Source organism: Lichenostomus cassidix, chromosome 9 (genome assembly GCF_008360975.1).
Source record: "Lichenostomus cassidix isolate B80296 chromosome 9, HeHo_3.0, whole genome shotgun sequence".
In the NCBI taxonomy this organism is placed as follows: Eukaryota; Metazoa; Chordata; class Aves; order Passeriformes; family Meliphagidae; genus Lichenostomus; species Lichenostomus cassidix.
Genome location: NC_139490.1, coordinates 23,205,766 through 23,225,126, shown reverse-complemented (window position 1 = coordinate 23,225,126; position 19,361 = coordinate 23,205,766). Strand labels below are relative to the sequence as shown.

Sequence of the window (19,361 nt, the reverse complement as noted above, 5' to 3'; positions counted from 1 at the left end):
CACCCTGGAGTTTCTCCTCTCTGGGCTGAACAATCCCAGCTCTCCCAGCCTTCCCTCCCAGCAGAGCTGCTCCATCCCTCTGCTCATCCTGGAGCTTCCTCTGGACTCTCTGCAGCAGCTCCAGGTCCAAATGCCAAGTTTCCTCTGCAGCAATGCCATGGCTGTGGCTGTGGATTCTCCTGGTGCTGTCATTCCCAACAGTGATGTTCACCACCCTCCATGGTGCCACCACAAAATAAGGTCCCTTAGGGCCACAAACACGGGAGCAGTGCTGTGGTGTTGTCACACCACAAACAGGTTCATAAATAAATGATTCTCCACTCTGGAATGGGATTTTTTTTTTTTCAGTGGAGTTCACTGCATTAAAATATTCCATCCTGCGAGTTTTCGGCCGAGGCGAGGAAATGAAAACTGATGTTGGAAGATTAGGAGGCTGGCGAGGGCAGGAATTCCCGGATAGAGCTCTCTCTCAGCTCCCCACCAGGCTCCTGCCCCTAATCTTGTCATCTACACGCCTGCGCACATCAAAGTGTGACCGAGAGATAGCCAGCTCGGGGACTTTGTCACAGCAGTTGTGTAGCAGAAGAATAAAATGTAACTTTCAAAGCTGCTTCCTCTGAAGGTTTTTTTAGTTCTAACTCAGTCGCAAACCTGCATTTCAAATTTTTCTGGGTGCTTTCCTGCCTTTTGCATTCCCCTGCGTAGCTTTAGCTCCCCACCACTTGTGTGTTTCCTATCTAAATTAAACATTCCTGGGCTTTTCAGCCCCTTTCCAGTGGAGCCTGAGAACATGCCAGCAATTTTTCTTGCCCTCCTAAGAACAATGAAGTGTTTAGAAGTGTTTAATCTCTACCCTGAAACTTGCTGCACTCCACTCCTCAGCAAGCTCGGGTTCCCACCAAGGATCTCTGACTTCATCTCATCACTGATTTGGGGTCCCCAAATAATTATTCATCTGATTTTCTGGTATTTTCTCTCATCGTGTGGCTCCTCATATCTTACTAAGGAAATAAAACACCCAAATCTTTTCTTTTTTCCCCTCAACCACCCATCTATGTCCAAAATCCTCCCAAGAACCTGTAGAACACAATCTGGGGGAGTTTGGCTGAGCAGGAAGGTTGGAGCTGTAGGTTTTGACAAAAAGAGAACAACTGGAAACAGGATTATCATCTTTAAGATTTTATCTTTTTTAATATTCATGTAAAAAAAGGAAAAAAACAACCAACAAAACAAACAAACAAGCAAAAAAAAATCCAGCAGGCAAAAAATAGGCAGAAAATCTAAGTTTATACTGAGAGATACAAACCATGGAAAAGAGTAGCAAGGTTTTTAAAATAGAACAGGATCTACCCCTGCAAAGTGAATTCTTCTCCTTTAAAAACAGGGCATGAAGTAAATCCTTTGCCTGAACAAAAGGGAAGGTCAGCACTGACACCCAGTAGGGGTTTACCCCAGATGGCCAAATTCCAGTCTGATGAGCTGGGAGATCTTCCCACCCCTCTGCAGGTTGTTTCCTCTAATCACCCACCAGGTATTCCCTTGTCCTCTTGCTGATCATCCCCTGGATCTCCTGGACCTGTGCTGGGGTTTGGCTCCATGTGGTTATGGAAAGCTGGGAATGCAGTTTGGGCTCACTGGGAGGACAGCCTGCACCCCCTAATCCTACAAACCACCAGAGATGCCAGCTCAGCTGGTGGCAGCTTGACCTTCCAAAGGTCCAGCTCTGCAGAAAGGTTCAGCTGTAGATGCTGACACCTCCAGGACATCAAACACTCAGGGAACACCAGCATTTCATCAAAACAATTTTGCCTGGATTGAACTCCTGCAGGGAACTTGGAATCCTGAGGAGTGGTGCTCAAACCCACTGCAGATGCCATAAAAATGGTTATTTTGCAGGCTCTGAACTCCTTTTTTTCTCTCCAACTTATCCCTTTTTTCTGTTCATAGGGATTTACAGAGCTTTTTTTTCAGGATTTGCTCTGGAGCCAAGTGGGAGAACCTGCTAAGAGCACACAGGTCTGTATTCCCACAAAAGTTCTGGCATTTCTCCCTCTTCCCCCTTAAAATAAACTTCCCCTCTGATGGATTGACTGGAGGAGGAAATGTCCCACTATGGAATTAATCCTCCCATCACTGGGGGGAGAATTACCACAGGGAAGTCCTGATGTCAGTGTGGAGTTACACATCTAATGCTCCCTGGGATTCCTGCTCCAAAGGTAACTAATTAATTCTAAATGAGAAATTCTCCTGGCTTCATTAAAGATGACATCTGTGGGAACACCAGTGGCACGTGGAGGTTGGGAGCTATTAGTGCAGGAATAACAATGGATTATACACATTCCCTGGGGAGATCCAACAAAATAAATACACTTTGCTATCACAGGCTCCAGCAAATGTCTAAGTAACAGAAATCAGATTAAATATCAGAGCAGATCAGCGTTGGAGTGCAAGCAGCAAAGCAAAGTTGGCACTGCGTAGAGAAGTCACTGGGGGGAAATGCCCTGACCATGGGCTCTGTTTGCTTTGGGCACAGCCAAGGGGACACAACTGAATTTACTTCAAATACACAGCGATTGTCAAAGGGGAATTTTCACTATTTGAGCAATTAGGAAAGGGCATAAGGCTCTGCTCCTGGCTATCAGTTTATACAGAAAATAGGAGCAAAATGTTCTACTCTGAGAGCCCCACAAGGCATTACTTTGGTCACCTCCTGGTGCTGTTAATACCAACAGGCAGTCGAGTAAAACAGATGTTCACAACAAAGATGCAACCTCAGAGTAGAGAAAACCTGCTAGAAAACACCATCCTATTTACAGACTGCTTGGTTTGTTGCACTTTTTGCTTGTGAAGTTAAAAATATCTGATAGCACAACTCGAGGCCATAAGGTCTCCTAGACATAGTCGTATTTGGAAGGGTAGGAGCGTCTCCCATCCTCACTTCGAGGAGCTTCTTCATATCCTGTTCCCTTCCTGGCCTTGGGGTCAGCTTCATAGCCCGAGCCAACCTTGTAGGGCCCTGTCCTGTAGGAGATGTTGCGGCCGGAGGCGTTGTAGGACACGGCTTTGTAGCTGCAAGAGACAAGAGGAGCATCAGCCTCGGGATGAGCTGGGACAGCCCAGCATTGCACCCTCTGCTCCTGGTGGGTTTTAGGGAGCTTTGTGCTGTGTCATCTCTTGGAGACACTCGGGGAGCTCAGCCCACCACCCATGGACAGGCTCCAAGTCCCTTTCAGCTTGTTTGTTTGTTTCTTTCTCTCTCTCTCTCTCTTTGTCTTTTTATCTTTCTCTCTTTTTCTCTCTTTCTTTCTCTCTCTTTCTCTCTCTTTCTCTCTCTTTTTCTCTTTCTTTCTCTCTTTCTCTCTTTCTTTCTCTCTTTTTCTCTCTTTCTCTCTTTCTCTCTTTCTTTCCCTCTCTTTTTCTCTTTCTTGCTTTCTTTCTCTCTCTTTTTCTCTTTCTCTCTCTCTTTCTCTCTCTCTTTCTTTCTTTCTCTCTTTCTCTGTCTCTCTCTTTCTCTCTCTTTCTTTCTCTAATTCTCTTTCTCTCTCTTTCTTCCTTTTCTTTCTTTCTTTCTTTCTTGCCTGCCTGCCTTCCTGCCTTCCTGCCTTCCTGCCTTCCTGCCTTCCTCCCTTCCTGCCTTCCTGCCTTCCTGCCTTCCTGCCTTCCTGCCTTCCTGCCTTCCTCCCTTCCTGCCTTCCTGCCTTCCTCCCTTCCTGCCTTCCTGCCTTCCTGCCTTCCTCCCTTCCTGCTTTCCCTTGAGTAAATCCTTGCTGGAGTGATGGACTCACCTACCATAACCAGCTATGTAGGAGTACAAAGTCCTGGTGATGTTACACCATCCCTGGGAGTTGGACAAGGCTTGGAGCAAGCTGGTCTATGGAAGGTGTCTCTGACACTGTAGGGGTGGAACTGGATGGTTTTTAATATCCCTCCCAAACCAAACTATTCTGGGATTCTGTGATTCCATGTAAATAATGGCTCAGTTGATGCAATCTACCCCTGCTAATGATCTGCTGTGGAACTTGTCATTCCTGGGCCTGACTCTGCCAGCACAGTGCAAATGTCACATTTTAAGGTGGGTTCTTGAGCCCTCTCTGCTCATGTGTGAATCACAGGGTCAGGGAGGGGAAATGGTCACTTTGGACCCACACAGGGCTGTCATGTAGTGGTGCCCTTGTCAGTGCTGGGTTCATGGTTGGACTTAATGATCTTGAAGGGCTTTCCATCCTCTAAAGGATGCTGTGATTCCATCATCATGAGAACCATAGTGACAGGGGTGTTGCACATCCTGGGCTGCTGTGGGATATCTGGACACCCCAGGCTTCCTGCAATGCCTTCCCATGCCTAGCCCAGCCCAGCTTACCGGGATTCTTCTGGGATGAGCCCTCTGCAAGCCAGGCACATCATGATGCCTCCCACGAGGGCCAGGCCCCCTGCCACCCATCCGACGAAGAGGGCAGAGCCAAAGGTGTACCTGCAAAGAGGCGTGGCTGGTTAGGGTGTGACAGGTCCTGTCTGCTGCTGCCAAGACACACTGAATGGTGGCATTCTCTGCCTGGCCCTACAGATATTCCCAAAAGTCCCCAGAAATCCCCAGAAGTTCCACCTGCAGGCTGAGCCCCAATGGCCTCCCTATCCCTTCTTTAATTGCAAGAACAGAGACATCCCAGCCCATTTGCTTATCTCCAGTGCAGATAAGAGGCTTTATCTCCTGAGAATAATCTTCCCTGCCCTGCAACCATCCAACACACTCCCAGAATTTGCCAATTCTTCTGCTAGAGCCCTGAGGGAGATTACCACCATGGAGCACCTGGAGGCAGCTGAGCACTTACCTGTTCTGGACGTTCTGCATTCCCTGGTACATGTTGGTGGTGGACATCCAGAAGTTGGTGACCAGCATGTTGGCAAACACAGACACTCCAGTGATGGCACAGAGGCCTGAGATGGGACAGGAGGACAGACTGAGAGTCATACAGGGCAACAAGTCACCTGGGGCCTCAGGGAAGCACCTCACAGCTCTGGAAAGGTGGGTGAGACCCTGCTCTGTGGCCTTCAGCACAAAGGGAGACCCACAATGTGTTACCCTTTTCTTCCAGGTTTTCCTTGCACTTACAATCCAACAGCAGGAATACAATGTCACATTACACAATCCCAAGTCAAACCAAGAGGAATCTTTCTCCTGGTGTGTTTTGTCACAAAAGGTATTTAACAAACAGATCATTATAGAAAATACCTAGTAGTTCATTTTAAAGATTTGTTTTACAGTGAAAAACATGGAAAAAATGTTCACTGCCAGAATTTTTTTTTCAATGGGAAAACACACTCTGTCACAGGGAGATCTTTGGTTCACAACCTGTTCATCACCAAATGTGTAAGACCAGCCTAAACAAGGGGGAATTTCCTCCATTCATCCACACAGGGGATCACTGGGAGGCCAATCCCTGACAATCCTGGCAGCAATGCAAACCTTTGGTTTTCCTTAGCACAGGAATTCACAGAACACTTGAACGTAGAATCACAGACAGGTTTGGGTTGGAAGGGACCTTAAAGACCAAGGATAAATAGGAGTTGGGATGTTCAGAAGAGCTGAAGTCCAGAATTTTCAGCAAAGACCCTCACATGACAGTTTTGTTTTGTTCCTCCTTCCACAGTGTCCAAGGCCAAGTTGGACAGGGCTTGGAGATCCTGGGACAGTGGAAGGTGTCCTTGCCCATAGCAGGGGGTGGAACTGTTTGATTTTTAAGGTCCTTCCAACCCAACCCATTCCATGATTCCATGATTCCATGATTCTAAAATGATAGGTATGAAGTGCAAAATTAAAGCTGTGGCAGAAGGTGGTTTCCTCTTTCCAGCTTGTGCTTCTTGAAGTTGTGTTGAGTGTCTCATATCCCAACAAAAGCTAAGTGTTGGGATTTGAAGTTTTTAAATAAGGACATTCTCCTTCCCTTTGTTAAGAAATAGATTTCCTGTTGTTCTTATCTCCAAAATAACATAAGAAGATCTGTAAGAGATGTATTAATACATCTGCAGTTTTGAGGGATTCCTGCAGCCTTCCTGGTATTTAGAAATCCCAAGCTAGGCTACAACAACCCTGTGAATCTTCCTAAAATCATTATGGATGAAGCCTGAAGTAAAAAATATTCTTTACAAATAAAGGCTATAATAACACATGACAACAACATATATAAAACAGATCAAGAGATGCATTTCCCTTTTATCTGTGGGTTGGTTTTTCAACCTTCCATGTTTTGTCGATACAAAATTCTGGTTTCCAGAGGTTTTTTTTTCCTAAGCAAAGGTAAAAACTGCTCAACCCCAGGAGATCAGGCTGGAGGACAATGCAATAACTTCAGAAATGCACCAAGACTTGTCCAGTCCTCAATTCCAGAGAAATGCAAAGCTTTCCACACAGAAGACAGGACAGTTCCCACTTACCAGCAATGATGAACATGATGCCAGAGGTCAGAGTCATGTTGGCTTTGGCTGTGTCCTCCATGCTCCCAATCCGGATGCATTTCAGAGCAAAAATACACACGAGGAGACCAAGGATTCCCAGGACAATCCCCACGATCATGAGAGCTCTCACAGCCTGGAACATCGCTGCAAAACAAACAGCAAGAGCCTCCCTGAGTGGCTGAAATCAGATTGGTCAGAGTCTGGGGGGTTTTCAAAAATTGCCTCTGCCAGAAAATAGAAATATTAAAGGAGAAAACCTTGGAAAATGGGCACTGGATCTACTCTCTGTTATCTGGGGCACCTCAGGAAGTACAGCTGTTTGACTCAGCTTCCAAAAGAGTTTGATGGTTTTTAGAAATGTTCATTAGCACCAGCGATGAAATTCATGGAGAAGAGTTAGCTGGGATAAGCAGGAATTGTTCCATAACCACATGGATTGAGAAATTGCTCTTTTTTCCTCCCCAGCCAGCAATGGAAGCAGACAGCTCCACCCAGCTATCCAGGATATTTCCAACTACTGCATGGCTCAAAATGCAGCTCTGTGTGTTCCTGCTTCCCAGTAAAGAACATGGCACTGGAGAAGAGGAAAATCACCTGGACAAACATTACACACGGAGCAGGAGAAAGCATCAAAGCTCTGACAACAACCTCCCTCACCATATCCTTCCCAGGGTTATTGGAACATCAGTCCTGGATAAATCTGTGCACATTCACAAATAAAACTCCCAAATACCCCCATGCTGGATTTGTTCAGCAGCATGCCATGAGGTGGGAATGCTGGTGGGTCATCCCTTTGGGAGCTGAGCCCTGAAAGAGGCAAAAACTCTCCAGATTCCTCTTGGATGGAGTGGAAAATAGAAGGAAAGGCAAGGGGAAGCTTGCACCTTTAAAAGTGGTGGGGAAAAGAATTCATCACATGAAATATTCATCACTTGAATACCAAGGTGATGCTCTAACAGGGTGGCACACATCCCATCTTTCTCCAGACACTTCCCCACGAGTCTCTGGCAGAGCCAGGAAGGCGGCAGAGCCCTGGAAGGGGTGCTGGGAGGTATTTCAAGGGCTGTTGGGATTTGGCTGGGACATTTTGTACCCTCTCCTTGCCCTGCCACGTGCTCCCACAGCCCTGGGTCTGGCTTTGGTGCTCCCCACGTATGACTGTCCCTCTTCAGGGAAGAGAAAATGGGCTCGTGATGGGTGGAAAACACTTTCCACAGCCCCAGGGGCTTCACTGCCCTGCCTGTCACCCCTTTGCTAGGTGACCATGGTGCCCAAGGGCACAGGAGAGCACGGAGTTGGGGGAAGGGTTTGTCAGCCCTTCCCAGGAGGGTGCAGGGTGCCCAGGTGGCTCTCCTGGCCACGGGGTGTCAGGAAGCCCAGCAGAGCCGCACTGGCACGGCGGCGCACAAGGAAGCGGGCGGGCTGCCATTCCAGAGCCGGGAATACACCACCTTCTCCCATCCGGCAGGCCCACCGCCCGAGCTCTTATGACTCAATTTGCCCTTATCAGCTGATAACGAGAGCTAACGAGCCGGGGGCTTTCAATCTGCCATTCATCAGCCCCCAGGTAGGAGCTCATTAGTTATGATCCATCAGGGAATGGCGGATACGCCTTATCAGCCCTCGGAGGTTGTTCCGCAGCACCTGACGGGAAGCAGAAAGAGGAGGAAATCTCAATCCTCGTTTGTCTTTACAACCACCAAAGTTTCTCTGTAAATTCTTTTTTTTCAGGGCAGGCAGGAGAGGCTGATAATCCAAGGCTATGGATCACAATGGAAGCTCCTCATCCCCAAGACATTCCTGGGTACTTCCTGCAGGATCCTGGGTGTCATCACTGGGGTGTTTTCAACCCATCAAGCAGTGACCCCAAACAAAGATCCCACAGATCCCCTGGTTCCCAGGAGAGGTGTTCCCAGTGCCTTGGGTGCCCATGGAAGGACACAACAGGCAGGGCCAAGCAAAGGCAGCCAAGGATGCTCCACTTTTGCTGGAGCACCATAGTGAATCTCCATGGAAAAGGAGCTGTTGGAAAGGGGAGGGAGAGGAACACAGCAGGACATGACAGAAAAAATCCCAAATAACTATCATCAGCCATTCCTGCCTCCATGAGACTGACTTAGGCACATCTTCACTAAGGGATGGAAAGGACAAGGAAGTTCTCCCAGATCTGCTGTGGCATGAAGACCTCTCCACTTGGCTCGTGGGACTCGAAGCTGTTTGGAAAGGCAGCACTGCAGTTTCAAGGGAATTTCAGCACCCATCGAAAGTCCTCTGAAAAGAGCTGCTTTCCAAAGGTGACTGACCTCTGCTTGGAGGAAGGAGTGGAAGGGCTTAGACAAACAAAGTGGGAGCCTAAGGAAAAATGGTATCGGGAGCAGCAGGAAGCAAACAGCCCTGGAGTTCCAAACTTGCCTTTTGCACACACCTGCATGAGGGAGGATAACTCAGCTCCCATACAAAGGCTTCCAAACAAGGGAATAGCAAAACCACAAGCTTCTCCACCAAAATACATGCCAGTGAAGTGAAGCCACAACCTGCATCCCTGTTTTCCAGAGGTAAGGGAAACTGGAGAGTTGTCTTTCTCCAGTGTGAGTGGTGAGAGGTGAGTGAGGTAAAACAACTTCAGTTCATTTAAACGACCATCACCTGCATTTCTGCTGCTAATACATTAAAAAAAAAAAAAAAAAGTGGAACCTGACTTTATGACAAGAAATTATTGTTGGGATATAGAAATTTCAGGGAAAAAACAGGTCTTTAAGTTACGTAAATTCCAGCAGGGACGTTCTTTCTGTATATTTGAAGGTATACATCAATTAAATGCATACATAATAATCAACCTGGCAGGATATCTCCAACAACAGAAATTGCCTGTGAGTGCTTTGCACATTTCCTTATTGCCATATTACACAAAAATAACTGAAAAACTAAAATCTTGATTGGGATAAATTGGCATGAAAATGATGGTTCCCATTTCCTCATGGCTCATTTAAAACACAACCACCTGCACAGAGCATTATGAGGAGATACAGTGGTCAACATTTGTAGAGATAGTTAGATAGATCTAATTCTTAGTCTTTAAAATCAATGTTCCCATAGGAGAAGTGACTCTAAATATCAGGTTAGCTCTTCCAAATGGGAAAGAAGTCACCTGGCAATCGTGAGGCACATGGCACCCCTTGGAGAGTCACAGGTCCTCAGCAAAGCTCGAGGGCATCCCAGAGGGTGGCACCCCTGAGGATACAGGGCTCGAACCCACATCATGCCTGGACCAACAGGTGCAAAAGGCCTGTGCACAGGAGTGCTTCCTTGGACCTCTTTGTGATGATGCTCCAAGAGTGACCCAAACCACATTTCCCAGAACCAAATTTCCTGCTGGGCCAGCTGGGCTGAGAGCACTGAAATATGCATGCAGTGGGGTGGGAAAAACGTCTCTTTTGGGAAAATTAGCAAGCAAACAGGACAGCAATACCCCTCTGCACTCTGCTTCTGTCAGTACTAACACTGCCCAGGGGATGGGAGTGGCTGAACACACCTTTCCCCTTCTCGCCCTTCCTACCCACGCTGCTCACAGGCAGATTTCTCCAATTCCACTTTTCTCCTTGGAAAATCCAAACATTTCAATTATTTCTATTATCCTATAACAATGCACAACTGCATGCAGCTCTTTTCCTTGTGTTTCCATTCCAAAGAACAATCCCTGGGGGGTTAAATACCCTCGCTCTCCTCACCTCAGTGGAGCTGCACTGATTTCTTCCAGCAACATTACCAAACCCTGAATGCTCACCCAGAGATCCCCACATATACTGCAGTTTGTAACCCCACCAAGTAAAGGCATTATTTTGGCAACAGAAATGCTCCTATTTTTATGCTCACGCTCTGGAAATGTTATTCCTTGCAAGGTGATTTAAAATATCTTTCAGATGAAAACTGTGAAGAGCCAGGAGCACCTCTGGGTGACACCTGGTGCATTTCTGCCCTACCTGGCAGCCCCAGGATGGTGAAGTACGGCCGGCACTCGGTGAAACCGGAGCTCTGCCGCACACAGCTCCTCCACAGCCCCTGGTACTGGAAGACGGCTGTGACCGGGTTGTCATAGAGGTCCTGCGTGCTCCACGTGTCCATGGCCGTGGCCATGATGCTCCCCCCGACGCCCAGCGACGCCACGAGGAAGCCCATCACCTGGCAGAGGGTGGTGGACATGGTGTGTCCCCGGAGAGCGGAGGTGGCACGGCCCCGAGGGAGCCGCAGAGCTACTGGGGCAGTAAGTCCTCCTGCCGGAGCCACCAGCAGTGCAGCTGCTCTTATCAGATGCTTTCCATTGAGCGCTGTTTGCTCAAAGTGTTTTTGCAAGATAGTCCAGTTTCACTCTCGCTGCCGGGGAGGTTTGTGCCGGCAGGGCTGCAGATAGGAGCTTTTGTCCTTTACAAGTGCTTGTCCTTCCCCGTTGGAGCAGCCACACTGCCGAGTGTTGGGCAACCCACTTGGGGCCTGGCCAGCCCTCTGAACCCTTTGCTGTCCACTGGGCCTCTCCTTGCCCCTTGCATGGAGCAAGGACCGTGACCCTAGGGACATTCAGCAGCTGGCCCTGGTCACCACCCCACCAGCCTTCTGCTCATGCCACCACACTATCTGTCCCCCATGTCCACGCAAGGGCACAATGAGGGACAGGGCTCTGTCAGAGGATGTGGGGCAACCAACCCAGCCCAGGGATGTGGCTGCTCCTTGCAGTGCCTTCAGGGATCACTGAGCTTCTGTTGGATGCTGACCATGGCACAGCCCAGAGCACCAAGCCAAGAGCCCCAGACTGACCCAGGAAAGCTCCTCCAACCCTGTTCTCCAGCAGCCCACTCCCCATCAGCCATCATGAGGCCACACTCAAACCATGTGGAAGGAAGGAGAGCACAGGGACCATTGGGAAATGGTCTTTTTGGGGTGTGCTTGTCTGTATTGACTTCAGGGGTGGTTCTGGGAAAGGGATGGGGGATGTAAAAAATGGGAAATTAATTATCATAGTGAGAGCTGCTGGGTGGGGAGGAAAGTCCACCTTGCCACTCTGCCAACCTAGTCAGTGAGGTACAAGGATCTTCCAGACCTCCATGCAATGCCCTGCTCCAACTGATTTACTTCATGCCTGACACAGAACCAAATTCCTGCTGTAACGTCTCCATGCCACAGCACCATCAACACCAGCACCTGGATGTGAAGCCATGTGAAAGCCACCAGGAACACCATTTGTGTCCATGAAGGAGCTACAAGAGGCATATTACACCCATATTACTCCTGCCTTCTGGAGAACAGCCACCCAGGACATCCCTAGGCTTGTAGGGCTCTGCTGGAGCAGCCAGAGCACAATTCCACATCTTGTGGCAAATCACAGCCCTCGAAGGTCAGGCACAAGATGTCTTTGCTTCCATCAGTTTTATTCAAATTTCACCATTTTCACTCACTTTGGCAAGTTTCTATCAGAGGGAGGGTCAGTTCTGACCTACCTAAAGTTGCCAGCAAAAATAATAAAATTAATAAAAACCGCAGAAGAGAGTCCTTGAGAGCCAGAGGTGGTAAATAGCTGCTCATCCTCTGTGAGGGACAGGGAATGCTGACTAAAATTCCTCATTTTGGATAATGATTTGTGATAGATCAGGACTGGAGAGAACCTAAAATCTGAGACAACAACTAGGGATGGGGAGGACCTGGAAGACGGCAGGACAAAAAGTGCTAAAATGTGGTCAGTTCTCCATCCCATCCTTTGTGTTCCCACAATTGGAATTATGTCCCAGTCCAGAAAATCCATTTGCACCCAGGCCAGGATGCTCCTCAGCATCTCTCCAGAATGACTCCTGTCCCTCCCATGCCCCAGGAGTTGCATTCTTGTTTCTGGCCATCCAGTGGGAACAGCCCACATCCCTTTTTCCGGGATGAACCTCTTCAGAACATGTCAAAGGGAGCAATATTGCTTTGAGACATAACCCCTATTCCCAAATGTGCAAATTCCCAATTCCCACTGTTCACTCTCAGTGCACAGAGAAATGAACCATGGACTGATCACAACCAAAAATAACCCCTGGGGAGGAAAAAGGGAAGGAGAGGGGAAGAATTAAAAGGGCAAACATATTTTTTCCAGATTTTTTTCCAAACACCTCTGCCGCCTATTAAATGAGTGGTTTTTTCTGCTCACTAGGACATCTGGGTGGTTGCAGAAATACCAGTGGTGGTGGCCTTTCCATCCCTATATCCATGTGTTTGCTTTGGTGGGAGAGGCCCCACCACTCCTTCCTCCAGCCTGGCTGCTGGTTCTGGCCATGTGCAGCTGGAGCAGCTCTTCAAACCAGCAGGGACCTTTTCTTCTCCTCCTGTATTTCACATCCCCAGCTCCACTGATCCCCCCAAGACACCTGTTGGAGAGAGGGCCATTCCCTGGAGGTGCCCTGATCCATGGTCTGCTGCCCAGTCCATCACCCCACTAACTTTTTCCTGGAGATGGAATTTTCTCCTGTGGATGGAGATGCTGTTTCTCATCATGGCTCATACTCATGGGCATCAAAACTGCAGAACAATGATGGAGCAGTCAAAAAACATCATCCAAGTCTCCAGGTGTGCAGGAAAGTCCAGGAGAACCAGTCTGGCTTTGATTTTCAAGGCTAGATGGAACCATGTCTCTAAAGAGGATAAACCAACACAGGGCTGGACATTCCTCACTGAAGCCTCGTGTGCTTTCCCCAAAAATGGAACCAAACAAGGAATTTTGGTGCTGAGGGTCATTCTGCAGTCCTCAGTTAAGAGTCAGACAAACACTCAACCATGCTCAGCACTCCACATGTTGCCATCTTTGAAGAGTTATTGTCATTCAGGGGGCTCTCTTTGGGGGGCTCATGCCTAAAAGTATTGGCTAAGGTGTCCTCTAGCCATCCCATTGCCATTTCTTCTGCTCTGACCAGAACCATACTTGGAAAGAGTGGGAATTCAGAGCTTCCACACCTTCCTCCTGCTTGAAGCAGAGCTCTGGAGAACAAACCTAAACTTGTTTCCTTCCTAAACCTCTCCCAGCACATTTCCTTCGCCTTTCTCAGATATTCAGATTTTAAGCTTATTTTTAATGGTGGTTTCTGAGCTTCCCGTAATAGGGAAAAATACATTCATCCTGTTTTACCAGATAACAGAAGATCCCCTGGGAGTTTTACCTGAACTGTTGGCCCAGAGCACAACCCAAGAAGGGATTGGGTGATAGGAAAGCTGTGGAGCAAGTCTGAGCATCTTCACCACAACCTCATCTCCAGCCACCCCATGGAGAGGTCCACAGCCAGGAGTGGTTGAAGGACAGGAATCTCTCTCCAAACACATCTATGGATTGTCTCCAGCTCGGTGGTTGAATGCTTAGGCCAGAGGGTTTCCCAATCCACATGGAAATGCTGAGCTGTGACTGAAGAACAGGCATGGTGCAGAGAACAGGGCTCCCACTGACTATTGGGACAATGCTGGTGGTTTATCCAAATGAGGGAAAAAAGGGAGCTTTGTGGCCACTCCCCTGAGCCCCTTTATTCCAGCTCACCGTTGCTTTATCTCTCCAGGCGTTGACTGTGTTATCTCAAAACTGGTCCCTGGGCCCAGGCAGCTCCTGAATGTTATCGCCGCCTCTCCCACAAAAATCACCTCCAGCTCATGTTTGCTCTCAAATTTGCAAATACAGCTCACACCCTGCCAGCTGCTCACAGCAGCCCAGCCTGCTCAGGCCCAGACTAAGCAAACCCACCCTTCTCTTCCTGCACCTCCATTGCACCTCCACCTCAGTCTCCACCAGTATGTGGTCCACAGTAAGAAAGGCTGAATGGCCTTTCTGGAATTCAGTGAGGGAAGTGGGTCATGGAAGGAGCTCATCCTAGCTCAGATCCACACCTCTGGGCAGTCCAGAGGGTGTTCTAAGGTCCTGCAGCAGATTTGGGGTGCATGAAGCTGTCCTTGCCTACCCATCTGTGAGCTGTAGCTCAGCCCCACATCTCCACAGACTCTTGGATTTCCCTTGCCTTTCTCCTCTGGGCCATCATCCCAGATTCCTTTTGTCCTGTTTCATGTCCTTCCATGGTGTAAAGGCACAAAACAACAAATGTGACCTACACATCCAGCTTCCTGCCACCTCATCCCACCCTGAGCATCACTGGGATTCCTGAGACCTCTCTGAAGGTCTTCCATTGTCCTTTCCCCATCCCCACACCTCCCTCAGCTCCAGCTGGGAGTTCAAACCCATTGGAGCCTCACACACATCCTGGTAGGATATATCAAGTCTCCAGCCCACCTGGGCCACCTAAATCCTTCTGTGTCCAAAACTTGGTCTCAAAAGACTTTAAGCAGGTTATAGCAGTTGTCTGCAGATGTTTCAAAATTCAGAGCTGACCTGGCTGGGTGAAAGGATTTCAAGCAGCAAACAGACTTTGAAAGAGTCCTTGCCATGGCCATCACCAGCAGAGGACCATGACATGGCAATTAGCACTTCCCATCCTTACAAATGTCAGGCAGGGAGCAGAGTTGGTGTTTTCTTGGCCAGTGGCTGCCCTGTCTCCAAAATCAGGTTATTTGCTATGGTTATGCCACAAAATTGTTGTGGGTTGTATGAAATGGAAGAAAACCTTGTCAGAGCATCGATATAGAAAGGAAAAATCCAGAGAAGCCAATGTTGATGCTTCCTAGACATGAAATCTCCTCAGCAAACATCTGTGCACTGCTGCTACCCTGCACCAGCCAAAACTGAAATGTATGGAAAATCTGGGTAGTCATGGTTGTGTTTTCCCTCTGAGCCCTCTAAGAACATGGGCATTTTTATAAGCTAGAGAAGTTGAACAGGCTGCTCTCACACTGTCAAAGTTTGCCATTGGAAAAGCAAGAATATTCTCATATTTTGAGCCACCTTTGTTCCACAGCAGAGAGATATCTCAGCCCTTCTGAAGGGGTCAAAACCGCTTTGGACCTAAGGGAAAAATGTCCTTGGAAAAACTGGTGAAGAAGTCTTGCTGAACAGGTGTGGGAAAAGGACACCAACATAGAAACCAGGAAAATCACAGCCCATGAGACTGTAGTTTAGACCCACACCACTGGGCAGAAAGTTTTGCAGAGCAGCTGCAAAATTCTGCTTTGAGTAGAAAGCACCTCGTGATCTCCATATGAGGTGAAACCACCAGCCTTACCCAGCTCAGTTTTTGCTATTTATCCCTTATTTGTGTACTCAGTTTCTGACTGTGTCCTCCAGACCATCCCACACCAAAGCAAGGAGCAAAAAATAACAGGAGAAAGCAGAACCAGAACAAACACGTTCAGTCCTCCAGTGCCACATTTCACCAGAGAGCAGCTGTTTATAGCTGAGCAGCCAGAGCCAGAAACTGCCCAGCTTATTTCTCATTTCCATCTATTATCTTGATTTTTCCTCAATCTATTTGAAATTAAAATTCCCAACTAAATTGAAGATAGATGATGGGCAAGACAAGTTTAATCTTTGCTATGGGAGCGAGGGATTGAGGTGAAAAAACACTCGGAACCCAAAACTTCCTCGATGTGCTCAGGTCACCTCACTGCTTTGCCAGAGTCCTATTATTTTTATTCACTCCGGCACTATTGTTCCCAATATAAATTGCCATTGTCAGGATAATAAATAGGGGTTGATAATGGAAATGCTGACAAACCATTAACTCTGGTGTGCTTGGTGAGGGGGTTTCATTGAGATCAAGGTGCTGCACGTTTAAAATAAACATGGGGATGAGGCACTTCAATAATATCTGGACAAATTAATAATAGGATTTTTAGCATCATTTCCCCCCACTGTGATTGGGGTACCACCTTTGCTGGTGGTGGGTGGGAAGAATTGCCTGTAGGAACCGCTGGATTCGGGAGATGGAGCCAATTCATAAAGCACAGCAGTGGGACATGCTTTGCTCCAGCTTCTCCAGAGACTGGAAGTGTCAGACAATCTATAACAGGAGGGAAAAACAGGAGCAGGGAGGGGGGTGACTACAGCAGAACAAGCCCAGTTCTTTAAAAAGAAAGAAAAAAATTCCACCTCGTTTTGTAGGGCAGTGCTGATAGCACCAGTGACAAAAAGGATCGTTTGGGACAAAGCACAGAGATATTCATGTTCACACACTGGCTCCCCAACACCCCTGAGGGTGGGTACAGCAATTTTGGGGGGTTCAGGCACCCACCACCTTTCTTTTTATGGTTGTTCTTTATTCCTTGGGCTCTTTGAAATCCCTTTTTGCAGGTGACTGCAACAAACCCAGCAAACACAGGTGAGAATTCCACTCTAAGGTGTGGGTTTCATCAGAAAACCCAACATTTAGGATAGGATGCTCATTTCTGTCCATGACTGGGAGGGATCCACAGAGCTTATGGGATGGACACGAGGGATCATAGAAACATCAAATCCCAGGGTGGTTTGGGTTGGAAGGGACCTTAAAAATCAGTTCATTCCAACCCCCTTCCACGGACAGGAACATGGACACACCAATCTCCAGCAGCCTGGCTAAATGCAGGAAAATCCTGCTAATGCAGGAAATCCATCCCCGCAACATTCCCATTTCAGAACATTAATACCCACCCGACAGACATCAATCTGGAGGGTTAGGAATTGCAAAAACTATCCCTTGTTTTCTGCTTTTTGCTGTAGGGCTGAGGTCAGCGACAAAAGTATTTTGCAAGAAAAAACACCCCGAATCTCAAGTATTCCGATTTCTTCAACTATTAGAGTAGTTCCCAGATCTGAACACTTGAAAAGTTTAATTGCTTCTTCTGTAGAGTTACAATTTTTGTCACTTTAAGCTTTTTGAGTGGAAGAACTGAGGAAGAACTGCAAGAACTGGAAGAACTGCAGTGTGTTGTGGGAGCATCTGTGTGGGGAGGGTTTGGTTTTTACACCTCAGTTTATTCCTCACATGGCAACTTTAATCACTACAGAATCATTAAGGTTGGAAAAGACCTCTAGAATCGAGTCCAGCCATTAACCCTGTGAGTTTTACCAGCCTGTCCTGCCCTTTGCTCCCTGAGTTTTCCCTGCAGCTGCTCAGCTTTACTGACTGGGAGCACAAAGTGAATAGCAGCCCTGCACATACACCCTTCTTTGGATGTCATCCTTCAGCTCGATGCCAGGCAGCATCAGGCTCAACTCCTCCTATGAACAGACATCTCTGTGCCCCAGAGGCCAAGCAGGGACATCCCACAGCTCCAGCAAGAGGACAACGCTCAGGGACTTCCCCTGCGTGGGGAAACTGAGGCACAACCAGTGCCAGACATCAGCTGGGAATGAGAATCCAGAGAGGAGAGACATGAAAATACAGCTCAGAGGACGAAACGCCTCCCCAGCTGGTGTCTGAGGCCACAGCCACACTGGGTGATACTGGCTTGATTTGTGCCTTCTCTTCAGAGAAGCAATTTTTGTGCACAATGCCCCTTTCTGTGTGTTTTGGAAATGCCATTTTGCAGAAGTTCTGCAGTGATTTCCTGATATAATTGGCTTCTTCCCTCCATTCTGGCTGTGTCAAAGCACAGAGGCCAGATGGGTATAAGAGTCTAAGTGCCTTTTTTCTCACTGTATTAAGGCAAGAAGAAACCCCAGATAATCCTGTTGTAACCTAATTGTTTGCACCCCGAGATACTCTGGGCACAACCAGAACAGGAATGATTCCCGTGGCAGAAAAAACTGGAACCAAAGGAGAATTAGGGAGAAATCCAGCCTGGTGGTGTTAGCCCGAATAGAAATACAGTGAGCTGAACTGTGACATATCCTCTTAGGAAAGGATCTTCTCCAATGACAAGACTATTAGTGGCTTCTGGTGGGAAGCCACACAGCTGGGCTAGCAATCTGAGCCGGAGCCACCCATGGCACAGGGGACGAATCTCCCCACGGAGCAGCAGGAACAACACCTCAGGAACCTGATGCATAATTAGTTGTAATGAGTTTTGCTGAAACTTAGCTTGGCCATGGGCGGGGGGTTGGCTGGAGGTATCTCCATGACCTCTTGTCCAAGCAGGGTGAGCACCCAAGGTCCTTTTTGGCTGAATTCCCCACTGAAAATCCCCCAGAGCTCGTGGCTCAACCTCCCACCTCCTCCCTGGTGCCATCAGGCCCTACCTGGCAGCCCCAGGATGGTGAAGTAGCCGCGGCACTCCGTGAATCCCGAGCTCTCCCGGACACAGGTGCGCCAGAGGCCCTGGTAGTTGAAGACAGCTGTCACAGGGTTGTTGTACAGGTCCTGGGTGCTCCACTGGTCCATGCACGTGGAAGCAATGATGCCCCCGATGCCCAGGGCGGACACCACGAATCCCATGGACTGGCAGATTGTCACCGACATGGTCCCAGGCGGGAAGGATCCGAGTCCTGGGCGCGCACAAGCCTCCACAAGCTGGTCTGGGGCAGGCAGCCAGGGCAACCAGGACTTTTAGCTGGAGGCACTGCCTACGTCACGCCGGCAGTCGGGAGAGCTCTGGGAGCACCACGCAAACCTCCCCTCGCCTTTATCTGTTTCGGTGAGATAATTTCCTTGCTCAGTACCAAGAGCCATTTGTTCCACCTCGTTCTCTGTTTACCTTCTCCCTCCAGGCAGAGGTGCAGCCGGCAGGGCTGGACAGGACCAGTAATTCGCTCTGGAGAGTTTCCACAGAAACACCAGGGCACTCCAGGAGACCGAACACAGAGGTGCTAAAATCGGATGAAACATCAAAATTATGGAGAACTTAATCATTTTCTGGCAAGGATGATGCTTTTGAGTCAAGTAGAGGGGTTTAGATTGGATATTAGGAAACATTTCCTCGTAAAATGGGTTGTCAAGCCTTGTAGCAGGTTGTCCAGGGAAATGTGGAGTCCCCATCCCAATGTGTAAATGTGGCACCTGGGGACACAATTGATCTGGGAGTGCTGAGGGAATGATCAGACT

The 19,361-nt window shown here is 48.3% G+C and overlaps 1 protein-coding gene across 2 annotated transcripts; it reads right to left on the bottom strand.

Annotated features, from left to right (window-relative positions):
• Positions 1-1,163: 1,163 nt before the first annotated feature.
• CLDN18 (claudin 18) lies at positions 1,164-18,847 on the bottom strand. 2 transcript variants are annotated; one of them, XM_085069946.1, is made up of 5 exons: positions 18,560-18,847; positions 6,433-6,597; positions 4,830-4,935; positions 4,361-4,471; positions 1,164-3,069 (listed from the first exon to the last, which is right to left on the bottom strand). In XM_085069946.1, exons 1-5 carry the CDS (start codon positions 18,777-18,779, stop codon positions 2,892-2,894), a joined length of 780 nt encoding a protein of 259 aa, XP_084926072.1. In that variant the 5' UTR covers positions 18,780-18,847; the 3' UTR covers positions 1,164-2,891. The 2 variants fall into 2 exon arrangements, with proteins under 2 accessions (XP_084926072.1, XP_084926073.1); XM_085069947.1 differs by lacking the exon at positions 18,560-18,847 and adding an exon at positions 10,434-11,015.
• Between the last annotated feature and the right edge of the window lie 514 nt (positions 18,848-19,361).